The sequence below is a fragment of the Dryobates pubescens genome, chromosome 25 (assembly GCF_014839835.1).
Source record: "Dryobates pubescens isolate bDryPub1 chromosome 25, bDryPub1.pri, whole genome shotgun sequence".
Classification (NCBI taxonomy): Eukaryota; Metazoa; Chordata; class Aves; order Piciformes; family Picidae; genus Dryobates; species Dryobates pubescens.
In genome coordinates this window covers 4,456,877-4,482,421 of record NC_071636.1, presented here as the reverse complement: position 1 = coordinate 4,482,421, position 25,545 = coordinate 4,456,877, and the positions used below count along the sequence as shown (strand labels likewise).

The following is a 25,545-nucleotide window of genomic DNA, read 5'->3' as shown; positions in this document are numbered from 1 at the left end:
CCAGGAGAGCAGCACAAGCTGCAGAGAGCAAACCAGGAGAAAAGGGTGGGTGATACCAACTGAGTCACCACATTTCTACTTGAGGGAGGATTTCTCTTTAAAAGAGATCTGAAATGTCTCATGCTGCATTCACTGAAAGGTCTCTTCCTGGTAGCACAGGGTGTGCATCCCTGACCTCAGGAAGCCTGAAAAACCTGTTCTTGTGAATGCAGCAGGAAAAACTCAAAACAAAGAAGCAAACCATGGGGCTGACTCTGGTACAGGAATGCCACCAGACCATGAACTCTTCCTAAATGCTCAGCTGCAAGCACTGAAACACCATAGCATATGTCCAGGCATGTGCTTGCTGGGCTTTCTCCAGGACCCACCCAGCTGGGATGGGCAGGAACAGCCCAGACAGGGTGGGAGCTGGGGATGAGACCCACCACAGCAGCACTCACCCTGCACAGACCCCTCTTGGCTCAGCCCAGGAATGCTCTGCTGGGTGGGATATAAAGTTAAACACATACTTGGGTGCACTGGGACTGCAGAAGTCACAGGGAATGAGGCATCCTTCAGAGTGGGGGCTGGCACCACTGTTCTGGTATCTGTCTGGGGACAGAGATGTTTTATTGCAGGTACAGGGAGAGCTCTGAGCCAGAAGGTGCAACACATCCCACCCTTTCCTTCCAAACAAGTGCGAGCACCTCCACAGCCAACTGCTCCAGGATGAGCAAAAGTCCTTATTCCCTGTGGCAGCTCCAGCATCAACAAAAAGTAAAATATTATTGGAAACCAGGGCCCAAAACTATCCAAATGTATCCAAAGTCACTGACCAGACCCATAAGAGGAATTCCATCCATGCATGGTTAATAAGAGCACATTCAGCTAACATTTCCAAACACCGAGAGTCTATCTGAAGCTCCCTCTGACAGAGTGAGGGGTTCAGACCACCCCATGCCACTGGCATTTTAGGCAGAACTTCCTCACCAGTGGTGTCCAGAGAGAACATTACTTCAAAATAATTTAAGGGCCCAGCACAACCATCAAAGATAAAATACAAAGCAGTCTTAAACTCCATCCCCTGAGGAGGGAGGCGTTTTGTGAACTCCTGACAGCAGCAGTAAATAACCCTAGAGAGGCCAGCCTTTATTTCCCAGCTAAATCCTACATCTCCAGCCATGGTGGTAAGCTGCAGGGAGCAGTGGGAAGGGAGCTGCCCGAGCTGGTGGGACGGCTCAGAGGACACACAATAATGGACAGCCTTACGCAAAACCACAGCAGCACCGGAGCGTTGCCTCAGCCCTGCCTTTATCTGGTTTGCTTCCAACTTTCTTCTCAAATGAGCATTATCTGTCACAAGCAGGAAAGTATGGTTTTCCTTTCATTGTGTGCATCCAGAAACACTGTTCCTCAATGCGTGGCAAAAACAGGGCCTTGGATGAGACTGGGGGGGGGCGGGGAGGTCTAATGAAGGGTCTCCCTGCCCTGGCAGACTGGGAAATGTTGACCTTGGGTACACATCCTTCCTACATCCACTCTACTTGGGCTGTCCCAAATCACTGCCACCACACCAGGAGTGCTGTGGCAGGGGTCAGGGTACCCCAGGATGCAAGCATGGAACGATGGACCCTGCTTCTCCTCAATAGCATCTTCCGTCAGGAAAAACTGGGTGCAAAAAGGGCAGGGTTTGGAAGTGCTGTCTGGCAGGGCTATGGGGACACCAGCCACTGCTGGAGATGGACCCACACCCAGCCACGTCATGGAACATCATACTCTGTGGTGGCTCTTGCCAGGGGGGTTCCTCCATCAGTGATAAGGTGGGAGCTGTGGGAGCATCATCAGGACCAGGAGGCTGCAGCCACACTGGGGAGCATCCCCTGCTCCTTCTCACCAGCGGAGAGGGAGCCTGGGTGTTTGGTACAGGAGATAATGACTCCTAATTATTAAGTAAACTTCCTCTTAGACTTACTTAGAAAAACTTCCCTGGCTGTGCCTGAACCGTCCTGGCCATGGCTGAACTCCTTCTCTGGGCTTCACAAGGATAAAACTGGGACCGGGGTCCTCACCTCACAGGAGCAGGCAGAGAGCAAACGAGGGTGAAAGTGATCAGCAACACAACCTGGTTTTCTGAGGAAAGGGGGAAAGGGCAGGCTCCTTGCCTGACAACCCAGCAGAGCATTAAGTGTTTGGTTTGTGTGTGACTGGCAGGAGCTGGGTGCCAATACAACACATGATATAACGATGAACCATTTCACTTTAACCGGCGTTTATTCCTCAGCTGCTGTTCTTCAGGACCACCCTTGTAATAAGCACTGAACAAAGCAAAACAAAAACAAAACAACAACAAAACAAAACAAAAGGAAAAACAAAGCAAATGAGGAAGAGAAGGAGGAGGAGGAGGAGGAGGAGGAGGAGGAGGAGGAGGATCTTTGTCTTATCATGACATACGTGACCTGGACATACGCTGAGATGAAAAAGGAAAAGGCCTCATCTAGTAATGTATGCCAAGGTTACAGAATAATGGGGAAAAGTGGTCTAGCAGGAAAATCTTAAGCAAAAGTGTGCTAACTGCAGAAGGGTTAACACTGGTAACATACTGTGGCAGAAGATTAAAAAAAAAACTTGAGGTTTACTTTAAATTAACCCTTTCCAGTCCATACGCCACTAAGCAGGTACCAACCTAGAAAAATAGTCCACCTAGCAGTAGCGGCCCTTTGAAATTAAAAAGGGGGTGGGGGGAGGGGGAAGGAGGGGGAAAAAACAAAACAAAACAAAAAAATTTTCTTTTGTTCAAGTCAGGGCAGCCACAAAAGTCCCAAATCTGTTGGAGATGTCCGAGTGCAGGGACCTCCACGTCGGCACGGCAGTCCGGCCCTTCGCCTCGCCCACGTCGTCCGTGCAGTGGACCGAGAGGCACTGCAGGTGGCTGCCCGTCTGCGCCGCCGCCGCCGAGGTCTTGCTCGGGGGAAGGTCGTGGGCTGCAAGGGTTCACAGAGAGAACGTTAGGAGAGCCGCCCCGCCGCCCCAACCCTGTCGCCTCACCACCCCGTCGGCACACACCGCGAGCCAGCGCGGCCGCACGTCTCTGCGCCCAGCCCGACAGACCGAGTCCCAGCTCCTGCGCCCGCTACGGCCCCGGTGCGTCCATCACTGGCGCAGCTCCCTCTTTCCAACCCGCAGCCAGGTCTCTCCAGCTGGTTTTTCACTGTGTCAGAAAAGCACCCACAGTCCTTTCTTTCAAAGGCACTTGTCTGACAGTAAACCAGCAACACGTTTTAACACTGGGGGTGTGCACACAGCCATAGGGATGAGGAGTCTAGAGCACAAGTGCTGAGAGACCTGGGCTTGCTCAGCCTGGAGAAAAAGAGGCTGAGGGGAGACCCCATTCCCCTCTCCAACTCCCTGAAAGGAATCTGGAACCAGGTGGGGATTGGTCTCTTCTCCCCAGGAACAAGCAACAGGACAAGAAAAAGCAGCTTCAAGTTGCACCAGGGCAGGTTTAGGTTGGACATGCGGGACAATTTCTTTCCCTTGAGTGTTGTCAAGGCCTGGCCCAGGCTGCCCAGGGCAATGGTGGAGTCCCCATCCCTGGAAGGGTTTCAGAGCCATGGAGATGTGGTGCTGAAGGCCATGGTTTAGTGGTGACCCGGCAGTTATAGGTTAACAGCTGGATTCAATGATCTTAAATGTCTCTTCCAACCAGAACCATTCTGTGATTCCATCACTTACTCTGTGTCCTGGATCACAGCACCATCAGGAGTTTTCACTCCCCGTGCACCTTCCACTATTTGCAGTCAACGCTGAAATTTCCCCAAGCAGGAAACTGTCCCTGAACCCCCTCCCTGCGTCCTCCCCATGTTCTCCAGGTCATCCCCATTGTTCATCTCTCTCACAGACACAGGCTTCTCTGATCACCTCTTTTAATGGAGCACAATGATAACATTTTTTCTTGTACCTTCTTCATTTTAAGCCTTGCTATGATCTTTGGTTACTGTCAGTTTCTGTTAACCACAGAAATTCAAGAGTTTAGCTGAAACATCCTAAACAATAGCACAGGCCTTTTACCTCTGGATTTTACAGTCCATACAAGGGGCAGCTAAAATCATCCCTTCCTAAGTAATCTACCATGGACTCATGATGCAAAAATGTAACCTCCTTAAGCCCTTTCTTCACATCATCTATCTCCTGCTCCACACGGCCCAGCAGCATGGGTTTACCACACACCATGGCACAACTTGTATTGGCTTCACTCAACCAGCCGCTGCGCCCGACGCAAAGCAGGAACCGAAAAGCTCCTTCCACAACCCCAGTGCTAATTCAAAACCATCTGAAACTGCTCTGGAAGTCCCTGCTTTAAACTGGGAAACGCTTTTAACGCTTCTTATAGGGTGGCAGAGAGGCTCACATTCAAAACAGGATCACAACACCACAGAGACACCAACGAAAGCTGAGGGGACAGCACTGCACACGGTGGGAGGAGGACAGGGCTGCGGAGCTGTGGTGCTGCCTGCTGGGCCCCGTGCTGCTTACAGCAACCATCTGCAGCTTGGCCCAGTGCTGTTGCACTCTGGGGCTGCCTTCCTGTGGGATGCTCTTCCAAATGGAGAATCCAGCTCCCCCAGGTCGAAGATGCTCACGTTCCCTCAATGCCCCAAACAGATCACATTCCCCCACTGCCGGTGCTGGGATTTTTGGGTCTCTTTTGATAAATAAGCAGCCCTGAGGAACAGGGTTTGGGACAGCGCAGAGCTCACCAGCCTGCCTCTCCTCCAGCACTGGGAGCTTTGCTCTTCCTTCCCATTCACCCTGAGCCCCATCACCCCCAGACCCTCTCCCTCCCCTGCATGGTCTCTGCCTGCCTCTAAGGAGTTTTTACCTCAACGGTACAGACACCTGGAGTTGGTCCACAGGCAGCACGCTGCGGACATGAAGCCCTGGAAACAGGGAATGCTCCAGCAGCACAGGGCTGGCAGCTGCGGCAGTGAGGACCAGTGAGTCCCAGCTGACGTTATGGTGCCACTTGGGGAACGCCACAAGGCAGACAAAAGGCTCCTAAAGAAAGACTGTTTGATGGGGTGTTACATTTAAACTCGTTGTCCTGCATGTAAATACACCTGAGGAACTCTGGGTTCACAAAATGGCTCAAACTGAAACGGGCTTGTGCAGAGAGCTGAGAAAGGGAAATGTTTGCTCATTTCTGTTTGTTCACATCCTTTACACTGCACACAGTGCCCAGTATCTTTCATTCTTGGGTCTCCCTGAATGCACAGGACATGCTGGTCTCAGCACAGGAAAAGCCAGCGCCTGGAGATTAGTCTCTGTGACAGCAGCTTTCTTCCTCTGCGCAGAGAAAGAGGAAAGAGTCCCGCTGCCAGACAGCTGCCAGAGGGGCTGGGCAGCTCAAGGGTGATTCTGCATGAAGCAGGGACCACAGGGATCCAGAGCATCTCCATGGTCAAGGAGAAGGAGAGGTGGAGAGTTTCTAGTGCAGCACCCAGTGCTGGGCTGCATGCGCCCAGCCAGGATCACAGCTGGAGCTCTACTGCTCAACATCGGCTGGGCAGACACCATCAACACCCAGAAAAGATGAGGTCCTCAGCCAGCAAATAAGTGAGGAAGTTCATATGCCACAAGGCTCTAAATAATAAAAAATTATGCTTATTTACCTGCAAATCATCAAATTATTGCTAAACTGTTTGCTGTGGATAAAATTCATAAGCAAAACTCTGACAGAGGAATCGATACAGAATCTGTCCTGCAGCGAGGAACAGGATTTGTTGGCCTCAGAGGAAAACCCACATAAATGAGGCAAGCAGGACCTGATCCTAAGTGTGTGAAGTTGATACTGATTGCCCCTGTCCACACAATGCCAAGCTCCACACCGCTGTGCGGGAGCTCAGGCTCTCATGGTCTATTGTTAGAGCACAGAAAACGATGCATTCAGACCCAACACAAAGAGGATGAGAGCTGCAGTGAGGTTTGCACCGGCACAAGTGTTCCCAAAGCCAATCAGGAGGGAAATACTTTGTTCAATTTACTTTTTTTCCCCCCCCCAGTGTTTCTGACTTGCCTGAGCCATGTTGCTTTTCTGGGGGGGAAAAAACCCACCTTTGTATTAAAAACTTCAAGTTGTGCTGCTCCACCTGATGAGAACGGTGTTCCTAAGCAGGAGACGCTGCCTGGAGCTTGTCCAGGACAGCAATGCTCCCCAGCAGCCCTGCTTCATCGGCCTTCCTCGCTGGCTCTGCCTCCTTCCAACGAGCACTGCCCCCAGCACACCTCTCCTGCAGCACATCCCCCTTGAGGTGCTGTTAGCAGAGACTGGTGGGACTCAGCAGGTTAAAACTAGTCAGGTAATGGAAGATGGTGTCACCATGTCACTGCCTGGCAGTTGCCAAGTTTCAGATAAATCACTGTCAGTCATGAAGCACACCTCACTGAAAGCAAGGAATCTTCCAACAAATTCAGTTTAAACCATACAACTGCCTCGATTAGCAACTACTGCAGGAAATTTCTAAGTGCTATTTATAACGGCAATACCCTTCAAATAAGAGCCATCCTCCAGAGCCAAGATCTAGAGATGGTCTGGGTGGAGACTTCCTCTCCAAACTGAAGGATGTGACACACCAGAACCTGGGACAGATGCAAGTACAGCTCCTGGGTTCACAGGATAGCGTGTGCCACTTGAAAACAGCAAATGTTGAATCAGAGATAAGAGATAGCACGGCTCATGGGAGCACACAACATTTTCAGATGGAAGGCATGAAACTCCAAGCTATGAAGCGACCAAAGAGGGCCTGGAAATAGCCCAATCGTGATGGTATCTCACTCCAAAATGCTGTGATGAGTGCCCATCCTGCCTCAGTAACTCCCATATGCAAAGGTGGGTGCCAAGCCAGGGAGCACAGTCACCTGCAGAGCAGAAGCCACCCAGCTGCCCACCACAGTGGGCTCTCCAGTATCTTAAGGGGGCCTACAAGAAAGCTGGGGAGGGACTTTTTAGGTAGGACATGGGGGAATGGAACAAAAATAGAACTGGGTAGATTCAGATTGGATGTTAGGCAGAAGTTCTTCCCCATGAGGGTGGTGAGACACTGGCACAGGTTGCCCAGGGAGGTGGTAGAAGCCTCATCCCTGGCGGCTTTTAAGGCCAGGCTGGATGCAGTTCTGAGCAACCTGATTTAGTGTGAGGTGTCCCTGCCCATGGCAGGGGGGTTGGAGCTAGATGATCCTTGAGGTCCCTTCCAACCCTAACAATTCTATGAGTCTTCCACCTGGCATGCAGCACTTTAGCAGCACCTTCTCACATCCCACAGCCAGGTGACATTGTGGTAGTCCCAAAAGCCAATTACTGAACAAAGCTGATCTTAGATTTCCAGCACAGGAAACTACTACTTCCTTTCACTCCAGTCATAGTGGCCCACCCCACCATGATCCTACCTAGAGCAGCCATCCACACGCCACACTTCAGGGGAGGATAAAGGGGAGGGGAAGGCAGCACGGAGCATCACAGCCATAGCAGCTCGCAGCAGAGAAACCCCTTCAGTGGTCACTGAATGCCCTGGGAGTTCACACAGGCTCTGATCAGTGTCATTAGCTCAGCCTGTGCACAGGAGCATCCAAGAGGCAGCCACCACAGCTGGGTGTCCACGGCAAGGGTCTATTTTCAAACACTCACTGGAGGATGGAAGTGAACAAGGCTCAGCCGTTTCACAGCCCTTTTGCCTGTGCTCAGCCAGTGTTCCAGAGAGTTTATTTGCTACAGTTAAACCCCTGCTTTAGGTAAATATTTCTAAGCCATTTGCTGACACTCATCACTTACAACAACACACAAAACCGAGGGTGAGGCTGGTACCACACAGCTGGGACAGACACACCAGGCTGCACACAGACAGCTTCGCATGCACTGACTGGAATAGCTTTGGGGGGTAAAAAAAGAAGTATTAAAGTTTGCTTTCAGTTAAACTCTGCACTTCAGGCCTTTGCCCAGGCTCTGCCCACAGGAGCAGGTTTCAGAAGCAGCAGCTGAGAGAAGCACAGCCCACGGCACTCGCCCGGCTCTCTCCCATGCCCTGCACCCTCTGCTCCGACCTCGTGCGTTTCGGAAGCAGCTCTTTCGTTCTGCTCTACTTTGCAAAGGCACACAGCCTCCACCAGAGAAAAGGTTGCTGCTTGTTTGTTTACACAGCACCGATGGCAGCCTGGCAACTAACCCCAGCCTGGCCAGCAGCCTTGGTAGCCCACAGCTGGGGCATGGGGACAGCGAGGAGCTCTGCTCCACCACAAATCCGGCAGGCACCACAAACTGCTATTGCACATCAGCTCAGGAAAAACACACTTCTCCCCAGAGTGGTTAGATCCCAGCACTCTCCTCACCCCTGCAGACACCACATGGACACACTTCCAATCCCTCCAGCTTCCTTCTCACCCCCTCTTGTTCCTCAGCCCATGTTAAGCTGCCATGTAAAGCCTCTTCCCCCGTGCAGCATCTTCTCTCTCTTAAGTGTGATGACCCTGCCCAGCACTGTGCAAACCCAGCCGTGTCCCCATTTTGGGGTAAGCTAATCCCATTAAAGACAAGTTCACCTGCAACACTCGCACGCAGTGCATCCTCTTGTGAGAGGAGATTAATTGGGGGAGGGATGGTGTGTAGTCAAGGCAACCACAGATGCCACATGAGGCAGCAGAACTTGTGCTGCTCCTCAGGTGCTGCTCATGCCATTCCCCTCCTTTTTCCCCTAAACTACCTCCAACAAAGGGACGGGAGACAGTGACAGGCAGGGGCGAGAGCACGGTCGCAGTCTGGTACGGGTCTGGTTGGGAATGGGTTCCACTCCACATTTCAGCCGTCCTGTGAGATTGAAGTGACAAACAGGAGGTGAAGATCCCTGGAACGGCTCCTTGCCCCAGGGCTCGTCCCTTACACTTCCTCACCAGCTCTGACACAGCCTCGGCCGCCCGTGCTGCCCAGGGTCCGGCCGCCCGACACAGCCCTGCCGCCGCCGCCCTCGATGGCCAGCCGAGCGTGAAGCCCCCGGACTGCTACTGATCTTGTTAAGGCTAAATCAGAGAATTTGGCCAAAATCACTGTATTCCCTGGTCAGAGATCAGTTTCCCCTCTACCATCTGATGACCGCTCTTAAAGGAGGCGTTAATAAGGCTTCTCCTCACCCTGTGCCCGTTAAGCAGAGGCCGAGCTACCGTAAGAGGGAATAGATTTGAGTAATGATCTCTTATGAGGCAGCAAACCTACATATAGTGTTTAAAATTATTCCCTTAGGACAAGATGTTTTTCACCAAATCTCCCACATGACAGTTTGACATATTGGTTCAGGCACATCGCTCTGCAGTTGTACACAGCACACAATCCTCTTCTTCAGTTTTCAAGAAAAATAAGGTCTGAAAACATTTCATGTTTCCCTGCACACTGGACCTAGTCTCTACAGATTAATTTACTCCTAAAAATCCTCTTTCTAAACACAACTAGTTGGTTTGTGTTGATAAGCAGATGAGCCACCTCCTCCCTTGCTGCTGCACTACCAAAACCCTGGACAAAGGCATTTTGAGTGCGAGGGAGCAAACGCTTTGCATTTGTTCATAAACACAAACATGGCCCCTGCCACCTCCTGACTCTGTAAATTTGCACCACTCAGTTCTCCCCACCTCTGGCAACCTGTCCCCACTTTGGTCTGGATCCATCTCTTCTGTTCTAAACACCCTGGTGCAGAGGCTGTCCCTGGCTTCAGACTCGGCAGCACCAAGCAGCCTGTCCCAGCTGCTCCACTACTGGACCCTTCTTCTTACTCTTAGTTCCTTCATTCGTTTTGTGTAAGCTGTGCACTTTTTAAAGCCCACACGATGATTACAGGAGTAGGAATAAAGTAAATGAGAAATGTTCATGGTTAAGACGAAGAGCTGATGCCAAGGACTCATAACGATGAGCACAGCCGAATGGGGACCAGCCAATCCCCCTCTCTCTGCCACCCAGGAGCACCATGAGGATACCTCAACCCCAGGGTATCAGCCTCATCTCACTCATTAACATTTCAAGCAGTCATTTGGCTTGGTCAGCCCATGGATTTATTACCAAGACCCAGGCAGCTGAGCTCTGCTGTGAAAGCCTCTCACAAAGGAGGGAAAGCTCCTCAGTCAAAACCGTGTGCACAGCACTGAGCCCTGTCCCACAGCACCAATAGATCCTGCAAGCCAGGGCTGAAGCCTTTGACTTTGCTGCACACAGCCGAGACACTGCTCACCTGAAGGCACAGCATGGCACAGCTGTCCCTGCTCACTCGGGCTGGAAACAGCCCATCCACTCTTAATGCTGAGTGGTGCCCACCCCATCAGGCCTGGGAACATCCTCAGAGAGCCTCTTCCTCCACAGACAGGATGATTAATTGGTGGTGCCTGTGCCTCTAAAGGGAGCATGTATCAGCCCATGCTGCAGAGATGTTTATTTTGCTCTCAGTGGTCTCAGAGCCGGCACGGAGCTCCATCGGTGCTCGCTGCTTGCACAGAATGTAGATAAGAGGAGACACAGAGGGCTTGCTGCGAATACATATTTTCCTTTTTTCTCCCCTGACCTCTTTTCATGCTCCTGTTTGCACCAGGAGCAATGGAAGGATGCACACACCACGGCAGGGAGGCTGCCCAAACCCATGGCAGCATTCAGGATTTGTTGTTACAGCTGTAGGGTTGCAGCCAGACTGCAGTGTCCTACCCTACAGCTCCAGCACCAAGCCGGGGCAGATAACACTCGAGGACAAACTCAGACGGTTCACCAGATTCCAGGGTCTGGAGAAACTGGTGAGAACACCATTAAGTAGGAAAAATGCTAGCACTATGAGAGGAAAAGGTGGCAGTCATCTCCCAGATAGCATGACCTTGAAGATGTAGAATGAGAACAAGGTTGCTGTTTTAGAACACGGATTCCCTCTACCCTGCTGGGAGGAGATGAGACAGAGGGGACACACAGTTCCTGCCAGCAGGAGAGAACACCCATCCCTGGCTTCACAGGGAAGTGAGGAACTGCCTACACCCATTTGTTTCTCTGGGAGCTGCTGTTAAATTGCTGCTTTCCAACTCTACATCTCTCTGAGAAGAAACAAGCCCTGTGACAGAGAAGCCAGAAGCTCCATACCATGGGACAGAAGCAGCTCCTGTGCCCTGCTAGACAGCCACAGAGACAAGACTGTTTTTAACTCATATCCTTCCTCTCTTCTGGCTACATCCAGTTCCTCTTTTTGGTTGAACACATTAACTCTCAGGCTGCCTTTACTGCAAAACATGCAAACCGCAGCGGGAGCTCTGCCTGCCCCCAGCGAGGAGGCCAACAGCAGGGGTTTGGCCCTCACATAACAGACCATTCCTGCACACCAGGTTCCATCACAACAGCAGCTGCAGCGCTGCTTTCTGCTCCTGCCTTTCCCCACCCAGGCAAACTACAGCTCATTTGCAGCAGCCACCAAAAGCTGTGCTACTAGCAGTCAAACTCAACTACAGTCTAAGCCAGCTCAACACAAGCACACGGCTCTGAAGCACCCATCAGAATCCCAGGGCCATCACCAACACTATGCTCTCCTATGCTCTGCATGGTGTGAGGAGCTCAGACCGTGCCCAAGTGAGGGAAGCTGGCTTTAAAACACCAAAGCAAGTACCACCACCAGTCAAACGATTCCTGAACACTTCCAAGAGAAAATAAATGGAAGAGTGAGAACTATTGCCCATTCCAGCACAAGCCAGCCCAACGCTCTTGACATCCATATGCTGCCATGCAAGCACAGTGAGTCCTCTGGGAGCTCCTGCTCATCTTGGAAAGCAGTTAACTGCCTCAATCCTGCCCACTGGCCCCATCACATTTACAGTCAAACCTAGAACTGGGGAGAAAGCTACACATGGCTTCTCCTCACCCTCCATCCAAAGGGCTGCAGCTGTCTCAGCAGTGTCCCTACCTCTGCATCCAGCAAGAAACATGAACAGGCGAACTCCACAGCGGGGCAGAATATTGGCTGACAGATCCCACGTTTTCCTCTGCTGCTGGTGTACATCACTCACTGGCACCACTTAAATGCTTTGAGCCTATTTTCACCTAGGGCAGCAGCCCACACACCCATGATGAGTAAGGAAATGCTGGGTTTTGCACCCAATACTTGCAAACGTATCTCAGATGCATGCAAATGATCACCAGGGCAGCTTTACACACAACTGTAGCCCATGTGAAATCCAGTTCTCAGCAGCCAGAGTGCACAAGGAAACCACAGGATTTTCAGAGAATCCCATGTGGAATTTTTTGCCTGCACACAAGTCCCAGGATATTGCTCAGGATGCCCTCATTCAGCTCACACCAGTTCCTGGACACTGCCCCTCTATTACTGCAGGACAGGCTAAAACTGACTAAAGATGTGACTTAGAACTTCTATTAAACTACTACCTGGGCATTTAACAAGGTGCTGAGCTAATTCATGGTGACCAGTGCTCTGGGGATTGCCCCACAGACCTCACCACATCACACGTGGCTACCACTGGCCAAGAGTTCATGGCCAGCCCCTGACAGTGCCAAGCTGCTTTCCCACAGTGTTGGATTTTACTGCCCCCAAGTAATTTTTTTCCCATTAGGAGGGAACTTTTCAACCTGTGTTAAACACATTGAAAATGACTGGAGCTGGTCCGAGCTTTGTTCCCCCGCTGCATCATCACCGGCAGTCTGACTCTCAGCCAGGGGATGGTGCCCGACAGAGGAATATTTGCTTGAGCCACCAATTCACTCCATAACCCATCCTAACATTACATTAAGCAGTGCTGCCACCCACTTCCTCTTGAGGACAGACAAGTCCAAAGCACCAGCATCACCCTCAGCCCAACACAAGTGTCACCACGCAGAGCAGGTCTCCAAAAATAGGATGGAAGTGCCCACTCAGAGCAGCAAGGCAAGTGGGTGCACTGGTGGGAGATGAAACAGCAATGAATAGATGTGAACAGAGTGCAACACAGGAGGAAACAGGCACATCCCAGCCTTCTCTCTTCACATTTGTGCAAGAGCTTCTGCAGAACTGCTGGGGGAAAAAGATAGAAATGACCACAGAAAGTAGGATATTTTAGCCCTGCATATTATACATGGAAATTTCTATTTTCCTGACTTGAATTAAAAGCAGAATGAAAGAAGAAGATTCCCTTCAAAGAACTTTGTGGTTGCTCAGCTTCAGGGTGCAAATTAACTGTTAGCCAAGTGGAAAGCAGGGAATCCGTCTCTGAAACACCACCAGGCTCTTGCAAGGCCAAGGCTGGGATATAGCTGGGCACAGACTTCAATGTGTTTAGTGCCTGGCTCCCAAAGAAATCTACAGGAGCCACTCCTCACACCCCAAAGCCAGATGACCTGCACCCAACTTGCCTGCCAGGGTTGGGGGTCCTCCGTCTGCCCACCCCTCCCCAGCTCTGTGCAGCTCCTGGCGCTGCCTCTGCCCGATCTATAACTCATAATTACGAGACCGTAACACAGAACTGCCACAGGCAATGTCAATCTCTCCCAGGGGCCTCACACATCTGAGGCTCTTGCACACCAAGAAATGGTGATCATGTGCATTAATGCTGTGGGTTAAACCACACAACTTCAAGGATATTTGTGAAAATACAACTGGAGTTTACCAAAGGCAGACGGTAAGCCAGAAGAAACAGCATCCAGGAGCTTCGGCTGGTTTATCACATTTCTTTATGGCATTTCCCTGAAATACATCCCACTCCTCTTTAGGATACCTCCAACTGCAGTTTGGTGTCTTAGAAGCAGCAGTTTGTATGAGAGGACCTTGGAAAACAGCTCCCTAAAATCAGAAGGAGCTCGAACAATTTCACTGCTCAGAGAGGAAAAGACAGAGCAGAGAGTCAGGACCATGGCACCCACTACAGTGCTGCTCAGAGGCAAAACATGCCTCAGAACACTGAAGGCAAAACCTCAATGCTCCAGAAGTGATGGTTTTCAAGCCATGGTTTGTTAAGTCTCTTGCAATTCACAGACAATTCCTAAAGAGTCTTTGAAAAGTAACTGCAAAAAGCAGAACTGTCAGGAAGCCCAAGTTTGTAGGAGCTGGGTCAAACTTCCTGCTGTAAGTGTTTGTAAACCAGACTGGTAGCTGATGCCATCAACCCCAAATGAGCTTTCTGGGTGAATTCTTGCTGGGTCCAAATTCTGGTGTACCCCTAATTTTATTTTGGCTGCAGAAGGAGAAGACAATGCCAAAAGGCAAGGAAAGGTGTGGTGAGTCAGCTGGAGGGCCACAAACCTAACGGGGGAGCAGGGTTTGTTTGGAACAGCACATTTGCAAGTTAAATCTGTCTGAAGGATCACCAAAAAAAAAAAAAAAAGAAAGAAAAAGACAAAAAGTCACTGAATAGAAGAAACAGAGAGCCTTGTGAGGGAGGAACAGCAGCAGGGGAAATTCACCTTAGGAAATGAAAAAGCAAGCACACAAAGAGAGCTGGCTTTCTCAGGTACGTCTGTAAGTGCCACTATTAGGGTAAGAAAAATATAAGCTCATCTTTTTTCTTCCCATTGTCACATCACTGTGGAGAGGCTTCACGAAATTCTCAGAATAGCAGCGAATCAGGAGCCACCAGCTGCTCAAGCAAGAAAGTCACAGGGAGGCAGACTTCCACTGCTGCCACGCAGAATTAACTCCCAAGTTTCTCAGGCCACTAAATAGCATCCAAGTGGGCCAGTCCAGCACAGGATGGGCAGCCTTGTCCTCATACCCAAAGCTGAAACACGGGCCTGTGTCCCCTTCCTGACCATGTCCTCACTTGTTTTATGACCCACAACAATTTCAGTATCCCTGGAAAACGGGGAAGGGGCAGACAACTGGCTTGCCTGCTTTGCTGACAGGTGTCTGGGCTCTGCCCGGTGGTACTCAGGAGAGGACACCCAGAAGCACATGTTCCCCCTGGCAAGGGCAGGGAGAAGGCACAGGGCTGAGGAGCACCAAAGCGCCAGCACAGCTGGGTGCAGCATGTCCCTGGGGACGTCACTGAGGGGACTCTGCACAGAGTAGCCCATGACAGGCTGGAGTTCAGTCCTACCCTTGCCTACAGCTGTCTGTCACAGCCACTGTTAGCTTGAACCACCCTAAAAGAACAGCAGGTCCCTCTGGTGACCTGTCTCCAAGAAGATCTCCAGTGGCAGTAATGCTCTCTCCTGCTGCTCCACTTCCCATGAGACAAGTTAGAGTGAGTGGTGGTGGGAGATAAATGCATGGACATCGCCCTCAGTGATAGGATCACAGAGAAAGCTGAGGGGTTCCTCACTGAGCCCCGAGGTGTACAAGAGCAGCATGCTCATCCCCCTGCCTTGATGAGCTCCAGACAGGAGGACCTGTGAGAGGCAGACGCTGGCACAAAGGGCCTCGTCCTTCCAGACACAGAGGACACCATTCCTTACCTCAGGTGAGTTACAGCAGAGATGTGCTGTGGCACATTCATCACCCCCACACACAGCACTTCTGTGGCACAAAGTCGTGTGGTGGGGGTGAGCTGATGAGGTGACAGCTAAATAACCTTCCCATGCACGTGGGCTGCAAGACCTTTAAAGCTTCTGGAAGTAGCCATAAAAATCAGAAACAAAGCAACAAGACTGAGCCCCTTTGTGAAAGGACTCTGCAAACACAACCCTGAACTCGCTGGGGTGACAACCACCTTACACCTAGACCCATCCTGCCCCTAGAGAGAGGCCCAGCAGCTCCACACACACAAGATCCACAAAACCCCATATAAAGCCAAATACGACAGCATGAGGACTAACTCGTGATCTCCACCTGCAGCTGTCCCAAGCAAGGCACTGTTTGCACTCTTGTCAAACCAGGCAGAACTTGGCTCTTCAGCACCCACTTTGCTACCATAGTACCAATACAAAGGCACCCAACAAACAGAACCCTCCACCCCAGAGCTGAATCATACCTGTCAGCCCCACAGGCAGGGCAAGATGCAGGTCGCACAGCTTGAGTCATGCATCCACAACTCTCACCCAGCCCCAGCTACCCCTTTGGCATCAGCTGGCTGTAAACCACCACTGCACTTCTGCAAGCCTGTAAGATAGGGAGTCAGTTGGCCCAACATCACAACTGGTTATTCTGAAGGCAGAGACATTCAGACTCGTCCTTAGGTATCTTCTGAGCGGCAAACCTCGAGTCAGACCTCTGCTTAAAACTGTGTCTCCAACCAGCAGCACTGCATCCTTCCTGGATGAACACTTTGTTTACTGGCAAACGTGTCAAGAAGTGGAGGTATTCAGAACAGCACTGCCACAAATGATGCTCTCCGTCGTCCTTCTGAGATGGGGACCCGCGCAGCCTCATCCTCCAGTGGCACAGCTGCCGGGGCAGATGAACTGCTGGGCCTGCTGGGTGAGTTGAGATGGCAGCAGGAGCACCCACCACCAAAAGGGCCGCAAGGCTGACTGCATGGAGAGAGACTGAGCTCAGTGTCTTAACATCCCCACTTTGCCTCCAGCCCTGCAGGTCTTCTGGAGCAGAAGGAAGCTGTACCGAAGGAGTTAATCTTGCCTAGAACAAACCTATCTCCGGTTTCTCAGAAAGCCAAAGGCTGCTGGAGCTGAGCTGCCTGCTCCCTGCCTGCCCTGCCTGCAGCCTGACCCCTGACATTTCCACCCCGCTTCTCCCTAGCATGGAAAACGGAGCCCTAGACAAACAAACAGGTTGGGAGGCAGAGAAATGGAAGAGAGGAGGAGAAAGGGAAGGTTTCTCAGATTCCTTGCAATAGCCCTGTTAAATACCAGCAGCCCCCACAGCTGGGGGTGAGGGGCTGGTGTTCATCAGTAAACCCTCAAGTCTACAGCCAGACATCTCTGTTTAATTAATCCTGAAAGGATCCCTTCCCCCTTCTGCTTCCCGGAGAGGTTTTGAGGATCCACAAGTTTAAAGACACAGTGAGTCCTTTTTAACTCTTTTCTTCAGACAACAGGAGGGCAGAAAGCACCTCTGAAACCACAGCCAGGATTTACAAACTCCACATCAAAGACTTCCACCCATGGCCATCTTTGAGTGAGCCGTGCTGAGCTCTCTGAAGCAGCGCATCCTGCAAGTCACAACAACCTGCCAGCAGCACACACACACAGAATCATAACCAGAGATGGGGCTGCAGACCTCACCAGGTCCTGGGGTCTCTCCTGCCAGTCTAACAGAACACCCATTTCCCAAGGGACAAATCTGTTCAGTGCTTGATGCAGCTCTACTGCCCCCCATTCTCATCCAGCTTTCTCGTCGCCCTGGTGCCATCAGCATCACTCAGTGACAGAAGAGACTGCACATACACAGGGAGCAAGATGATTGCAAACACTCTTGCCCCTGGGCTTTTGCTTAGTTCTTTCATTTCAGTAGGTCCCCTGCCCTTTGATCCAATCTGAACATTGTACTAGTACAGAGCTGTTAACCATGAACAGCCCCAAAGCTGGCACATCCCTGCACACCTCAGTAGCTGTGGGAGAGCAGCTCCACTTCCAGGGCACCTGCATCCCACCACCATTGCAGACCTGCAGCATGCCAGTGAGGACTCATCACAGCAGTAAAGGAAGCTCTTTTTCCTGGAGAGTGGACAGGCCACCAGTACACATACAAACCAAACCCCAGCTTCCAGTGGAAGTGGTCTTGATGAACACTTGCCAAGGCTTTGAACCAGTCCTCAACAGACAGCAAGGCAGGGAGGGTCTGGCAGTAGTTTTTGGTCCTCCAGCTCAACCACCTTAAAAACCAGCACACAACCACCCACCCATCAACTCCAGCAGCCAACCCACCAAGCAAACTCCACCCCACTGGCACCGGGAGCCGTGCCCCCTCCACTCCCTCGGCAGTCCTGCTTCCTACACTCCCACACAGCCACCTCTTCACCCAGGAGCTGGGATGTCGACCAGCAGAGCTGCTGCCACAGCACCAGTCTGCCCTTTTCTACAAATGGCTTTTAATTTTCACATATATATTGCTTTCAAAGTTGGCCACAAGAGTTCATCCTTTCCTCTCTCCCTTTTGCTGTGTAAACATTAACCCTCATCTTGATGGTTATTTCATCACTTATCTTCCCCGTTTTCTTTTCCCACATTTCTTTTCTAAAGCCTTCCCAGCTTCAGTGAGCAGCCACACACAAAATGGAAAAAAAAAAAACCACACTATTTTGTTCACATTCTATTTTTGGGAAAAGCTTCAGCATTATTGAATTTTCCAAACCCTTTCTTCCAGTCTCTCCCCACCCCCAAACTTGTTTAAATCTGAATAAACTGGTAGCAGAATTACAAAGATAATTTCTTCTTTTTGTGTGTGTGTGTTGGGGGGGGTGGAAGTTGCAAAACCTGCAAATGAAAGTGGGGGGGGAAGAAAAAAAATCTCTGAAATAATTACTCTTGGTGTAACCAAAAGCAAAAAGAAGAAGGGGGTGGGGGGAGGAGATGGGGAATTTTGAAAGTCTAAGTTCAAATTGTGAAAGAATCCTCTATTTCACATCAGCTTTACAAGATTCCCAGGGAAATAAAATTCAAACCCAGTTATTTTCATCAAGATCTCTATGCTTAACTACCTGTTTCAACAGCCTCTTTTTCAGCAAATCATTGGGGTGGGGGACGAACCGCAGTGAACTGAGAGATGTCTCTGACTACCCCCAAAAAAAAAATCATTATGCAATGACAAGAGACAATCCAGTGTATAATCAAAGACAGAATCTTGACATGTTCAAAGAGAAAATTATTGTAACATCAGTGATGTGAAGATGAGAAGGGTTGGGGTTTTTTTTTGCTAGAAACAATGGCCAACAAGAGCTTCGCTCTAAGAAGCGGAGCTCCAACGCAGACCCTAGCACGCAGCCTGCCTGTACTCTGAGCACCAGCAGCAGAAGAAATTCACAATTAAAAGAGTGAGGTGTAACAAATTCATACTGGGAGTGCAACCATCCAGCATTCTGAATGGCTCAGCATTCACACTGGGCAGCAGATACTCCCAGTCACAGGGACTTTTGTCCCAGGGCACAGAAGAGTCTGAGAGCAGCCCCCGATTTAGCGACCTGTGATGTGTGCTCTTTCTCACACACAGAGTTCCAAGATCCCCAGCAGTAAGGTGGCTGACACCTGGGTTTAGGTCTTCTCACCTGAAGAGCAGAAGTGCTGCTTGGTGACCTGTCCTGCCTGGCAGGTGGCCACCAAGACCTCAGTCTCTGCCCCACGGGGCTCAGAGCAGGCAACCAGGCTATAACTGCTCAGCAACGTTTGCCTTCCAGAGGTACTTCCAACAATCATTTTTGTGGGTGGGTTGTTTTGGGTTTTTTTTTTCCCAAATTTCATCTTGCACAATACCTCCAGAGCCACAGTCCTGCTATTACAAAGCTTGCCAGTGACAAAGAACTACACTGAAATATTTACATTTTCAATACTTGCTACCAGGGAGTTGCATATTTGGCTGTAAAAGTAGCGAGCTGCAATCGGCACTGAACGACTGTGATTCACAAAAAAATGAATCACAAAAGGGAAATTTTAGTGACTGAATAAATAGCTGTTCTGTAACCCATCTAATGAGGAGCATAGTAGTTTTCTGCTCTTTGATTGGAAGAGTATCGGAAGAGGACTGTAAGTAGTCAAAGCCTCACTGACTCTAAATACCCCTTTCAAAACCAGAACGTGGATTAAGCTCACTGTTAGTTTGGAGTAAGAGTCAGAAGGGAAACAAAGGGGTGCCAAGTCTCTGAAGTCAGGTATCAACAGGAACAGAAAGTCACTAAGGTGTACAAACCCAGAGCTGTTTGCTGAGGGAGCTGAGAACATGCTGTGAGCAGTGAATCACAGAACGCTGCGATCCATTCCCAGTGACCTGCCAAGCGGGGAAGGGAAGGCACTGAAGCCATTTATTCCCTTGAAAACACTGCTCAGAAAAGAGCACCCGGGCAGAGACTGGCCCAGTGTCTGCCCATCCTTGGGTGGCACCAAGCCCAACGTGTGCCCACCCTCTGGCAGCACCAAGGAGACAGCAGCAAACAAGGCTGCTGGGTTACCTGTCAAGGAACATCCTTGCCCCAGAGCGCACACAGAGTCCCTGCCTATCGAGTCTGCGTGGATCACTGCTGTCATCCCACACTGAACCAGTTTGTCAGGCCAGGAGCGGTCTCTGCCCTGGTCCAAACCCTGCAGTGAGATGCACACCAGCAGGGTCAGAAATCCTCTTGTCTGAGCACTAACTCACCCAGCACACAAGTGTGTAAGGTGATTTCCGAGTGTTTATTTGGCAGATCCTCCCCAACTTTCCGGACAAACCAGCAAATGTGGACCAGCACAAACTCATCTCTGATGTGTGGCACCACACTCAGACAACAGGCATCAGCAGCAGCATCACCAACTGCAGGTGTGCAGGAGCAGACCCTCTGAACACAGGCAGGGAAGTAATGTCTGGACAGAAAGCCATTAATACCCTAGTGCAGGACACCCACAACAGCCTAGCCAGAGCTTGGGTTCCAGAAAGAAGTCCAAATCCCCCATGTCAGGCAGCATCAGGAAGATGAGCTCCACTGCTTTCATGGCAGCAAAACTGCTTTGAGAAAATAACTCCTCACATTTCCCCTGTATTTCACATTTTGAGGGATATCCCAAGCACAGAGATCCTTGAGGAGTTTATCACGAAAAGGAAACACAAGGCTGCTCAGTGCTGCTGCCAAAGGAGATGTGTAGTTTGAACACGGAGACGGAGTTGTACCAACTCCTATCTGCGCTCCCTCGTTACAAGTGTTGCTTATATATGGGAAGGATTTTACTAACACTATAAAAACACCAAACTGTTTATCCAGTAAAAGCATTTCCCGCTGCCACTCAGCAGTGAATAGCTGCTTAAAGCAGGACCCTTTGTGTTCCCCCTACTCCTACAGAACTGTTCTGTTCTCACCTTTGTATGAAGCCCCTTTTATTAAAAGGAAACCATTACAGAGCTTGGACTCAAGTTCAGGTGTGTGTTGGTGCTGGGCCTGCTCACAACAGAGCACTCTTGTTGGAAAAGCTGTTGTACCCCCAACATGCTGCTGTCTCACTAACACCAATGCCCAGGGCAGGGTCAGCATCGCTCATCACCACCGGAGCTGCTCCAACTCCTCAGGGAGAGGAAACCACCCACAGAGGTAAAGCCAGAACCACCTTGTGCAGGGCCTGCTTAAGATGGAATGGCTCCAACCAGAGATAGCAAGGACACACCAACACTGCAGACAGGTAGAATTCACAGTCACTGGTCACCTCCATGTGTGCTCCTCCAGCCCACACAGTGCCCCACAGGGACTAAACTCTCAGGCACAGGCAATTCTCACTCTCCTCCCATCCCACTGGCCAAAAGCACCGTGGGTCATGCCTCTCTGGTGGGCTCAGCAGCAGGGTGGCAGAATGTGCCGAGATCTGCCACGCATGGGCCTCCCCAGGAGACATCTCCATCGCAGCGGGGCTGCCACCACAGAGCAGGACTCCGGCTTTTAATAAGGCATTGATTCACTTTCTAACAAAAATGGACCTGTTACAAAAATCACCTGTGTGCCTTTGGAGGTGGCTGTTGAGTCACACCACCTTTAGGGTCCCCACCTCCGTACCATGCATGAAACGATGAACCCACACTGGGTGATGCAGGCAACCACCACAACGGGCTCAGCCCTTCTCCCTTCTGGCCGAAGTGACAGATTTGTGGCTCCACTGCACGGTGACCTCAGGCCAAGTAGCAGAGCAGAACTGGCACACACACACACCACAGACCACCCCACCAAAACACACCCACCCAGCAGTGATGTCACACAGGTCAAAAGTGGCCCATGACATACACCCTGCAATGGGATGGAGTCACATCATGGCACTGACCCTTGAACCCCACACACATTTCCTGTAAGTACCCAGAGAGCCCACACCAGCTGTTCCAGTGGGAGTAAGTAAGGGGGGGGAGCACCAGGGATAAAGAGAGATCAATTTTTGCTCTGAGATTTTAAATGAAACACTCCTGTTTTGGAAAGGATTTCATTAAGGTGAAAATATAAGATACAAGTCCCCATTTAGGGAGAATGTGCTATTAATTCTTAGCAATGTATGTGAAAAGGAAAATTGCATTTTTATCTAAATGGGTTTTTCTGCATAACCCATTTACAGAACTCTCTTACAGCTCAGTAATGGGAACTTTTCCCGTTTCTATTTGGGCCAGACCGCAGCAGAAGGCAACCTTCAGGAACACTTCAAACAGAACCCCTTAAAGCATCTCCGAGAGAAGGTTTGCAGAAAGGAGGAGAAAGGCCAGTGCAGTATATCTGAAAAGGAGGTGAGAAAGGAAAGGATAAAAATGCTCCATTTTAAAGCTGTTATCCAAATTTTTGAGGGTGGGTTTTTTTTTTCCCCCCCCAAAGGGACAAGAGGAAGTTTGGTCTTCCCACTCTTCTTCCATGTGTGAAGCACCAACAGCTCCTCCTCACGTCGAGCAGTCCCAAACGCGTACAAAGAGCAAAATGGTGCCACGTTATCCCTTTGAGAAACAGCACAGCGATATTCTCAGCTATCACAGTTACTATTGCATACAATGAACAAAAGTGTAGGCTATGAAAAACTATTTTTATCATCATAAACAAATGCTCCTTTCTCACTACAAACAGTTTCATACCATTCAAACCGAGCATAATCCAAACAATCATCTCAAACAATTGACACTCTGATACATTGCCACTAGGCAACAGGAATCGAGTCATGGAAAAGCAAAAAAGCAGGCTCAGGTCTGAACCAGGTTTTACAAGCTCTGCCTAATCCAGCACAAATAAAAGCAAACATAAAATCCCAAGTTTTGAAAATTCTCAGTTTAATCATCAAAAACCCCAAACCCAAATAACCACAACACACACAGCGCACCGGCCTCACATTTCACAAACAACTGATTCTCCAAACGCTGTAGCAGGGCTCACAAAAGGAGGTAAAGCTGAATGTTTTCTAAGCATTGTTCACTTGACATTCTTCACCTCTGTTCTTTTTTTTTCCTCCTTTGCTTGCCTTTATTTGCTTACTTCCAAAAAATGAGTATGGCACAGGATTTTATCTTTCAAAACAGACGTTCGAAAGTGCGGCAGTCGTAAAATACAATTGGGTAACGAATCCTTTTTATTCCCTCTACCTAGCCACGCTCCTCACTGCAAAGCAGTAATTAGAGGGATCTACTTCTTGTGTAAGCTCTTTCCAAATTTAAAGGCTAGCACCCAAACCTTCATTACACTTAACAGACACGGAACCCTAATTGTATCACTCTCTCTCAAGTGCAGCTCCAGCTCCCCAAGCTCCCACTTGTCTGATTCAAGGAAGAAGATTTTTCATCTCTTCTGTTCTGTAACTGAAATATTTCAGCAGCGTTGAGATAAACCACTCGAGAAAAAGCTACACAAAACACACGAGGGTTTGGGTAATTAACTGGAGTAACACTTGATGGCTCTGTTAAACCCCCATTTCCACAGCAGCATTTGTCAGCCCAGCCCAGCCTCAGGGAGCTCAGGCAGAGCCGGAGCACGGCAGCCTCCCTCCCTGGAGACCTCAGAACCCTGCGGCTGCCACCGGCACCCCCATTCCTACAGGTCCCATGGTGACCTCAGCTGAAGCAGGAAGATCAGGACACAGCATGCTAGCTTGACTTCTCTACAGGACAAATGGCTGTGTCATACACTGTGTAACACCACTGTCCATGCACAGAGTTTAGAAGATAAACCAAATAACCGGGGCCAGCCCTGAGCTCCCCGCAGCACCTCTAGCCACAGCACCTCCATCCCCAGCAAGACTCATACGTGCTTGCAGGCAGCCACGGCCAGTTGACAGAGGATGGCATGAAACTTCCCTCTGATGGCAAATGACAAGAAGGAAGCAGAATGAAGGAACGTTTTGCTGGTTCTCTCTTTTTGTAGTGATCTGCCTATCTCCAAATAGCTCGTGTGAGATTTTAATTATATTTGAGACAGCCCTATTTATTCCTCTGCCTGTAGAAGGACGGAGCACAGGGAGCTGGGATGCTGTAGCTGTTTCTCCCAGCATAAAAAGAACAGCATGTGCCTATATTTAGAGGTAGAGAAGGGAACTGAAGCATTGGAGCCGGGGGGGGGGGGGGGGGGGGGGGGGGGGGGGGGAGGGAAATCAGACCAATTTTATCTTTATATAAAAAAAAAAGCACTTGTTGGCTTTGGTTTGTTTAAATCAAGTATGTGTTGCAAGTGTTTGACCCTATATCCAGCAACAATAAAATCTGTTCCATCATAAAATACCAGCTGCTTTGCACTTTGAATGATAACGCTGTTTTTAAAGCGTTTCAGAACTACTGACTCAGACTGTGGTAATTTTTGTTACAATTATTAGGGGATTTAATCTTCTTTTTGGTGGCCCACAAACAGGTGCAGTTATTATTTTCTTGCTTTTGGAACTGTATTTGGGCTGAGATCTGGGCTGCTCCTCAGAAGAGGAATTAAAAAAACACAGTAAGTTTTTCAACTTAACATTTATCATTAATAAAAACTAGAAAGTGAGTAAGATCAAAAATACCTTCAATGTTGGATGCAAAAAGTTATCTGTCTGCCTCCTACGTCTAACGGGGACCCTGTTTCTAGCAATATTACATCAGGACCATCAAGGTTTAGGTCACATCAGAGAGCTGTGATCTACCCAAGAGCTCTATCCTCGGGATCAAGGCCTGGACAGGCAGGACCACACTCGCCTCTCCCTGAGCCCAGAGCAGAGGCAAGGAAAGGAGAAGAAGCCTGCTCATGGAGACTCTTCAACCCAAAGTATCTGGAAGAGCTAACAGCAAACCCACCTCACATCAAACTTCTTCCACATCAGTTTATTTTCCTGTTGCTCAGACTGAGAAATACCATTAGAAAAGCACTCACACACTGGACCAGAAGTGCCATAACCAGGGGGCCTATTTTGTTGTTTCTCCGGTAAAGCAGAAATGCTGTACCAGGACCCCACCAAATGCAGCGGAGGAGTAAGTAATCAGCACAGCTTTATCCCGGTACTGTTCAGCCCTGGCATGCCAGCCTTCGTGGGACACCTAAGTGCCCAGACTCATTCCTGGGGACACCACTGTGTACCCCACCAGCATTCTCTGCCAAAGCCCTGGCAGCACCACGGTTGTTCAGCCACATGAATGCCGGCGGAGCCTCTGATGGAGGCTCACCGGTCCCTGGCAAACCGGCATCCGCGTGGCCAAACACCGTCTGGGTTTTCTCCTTTGGACTGCAAATCTTCAGCAGTGGGAACATCTCCCAGCTTTCTGCAGCACCCTGTCAATTTGTGGTGCAATAAATATGATCTTAAATGATAAAAATACTAATAGACTGGGGCTTGACTACAGGCTCCACCGACATCCAAGCCAAAGACAGCCCAAGTGTCCGTCCATGCAATGGCAATGGTTTGACCGAAGGTGCCATCTAGCCAGGAGACAGCAATGCTCAGGCAGACACTGCCTCTCCACCCGTTTCCATCTGACAGCCGAGCAGAGCATCACTTCCAGCCATGGACAGAGGAGGGAAGGCTCAGTCCCGGTCCCCAGGGACCTC

The 25,545-nt window shown here is 50.0% G+C and overlaps 1 protein-coding gene across 1 annotated transcript in view; it reads right to left on the bottom strand.

Annotated features, from left to right (window-relative positions):
- Positions 1–2,743: 2,743 nt before the first annotated feature.
- The window catches only part of MN1 (MN1 proto-oncogene, transcriptional regulator), a 34,616-nt gene continuing 11,814 nt past the window's right edge, over positions 2,744–25,545 (bottom strand). The window contains exon 2 of the mRNA XM_054172885.1: positions 2,744–2,960. Within this exon, the coding sequence (XP_054028860.1) occupies positions 2,773–2,960 (188 nt within the window). The 3' untranslated portion in view covers positions 2,744–2,772. The remainder of the gene's footprint in view (positions 2,961–25,545) is intronic.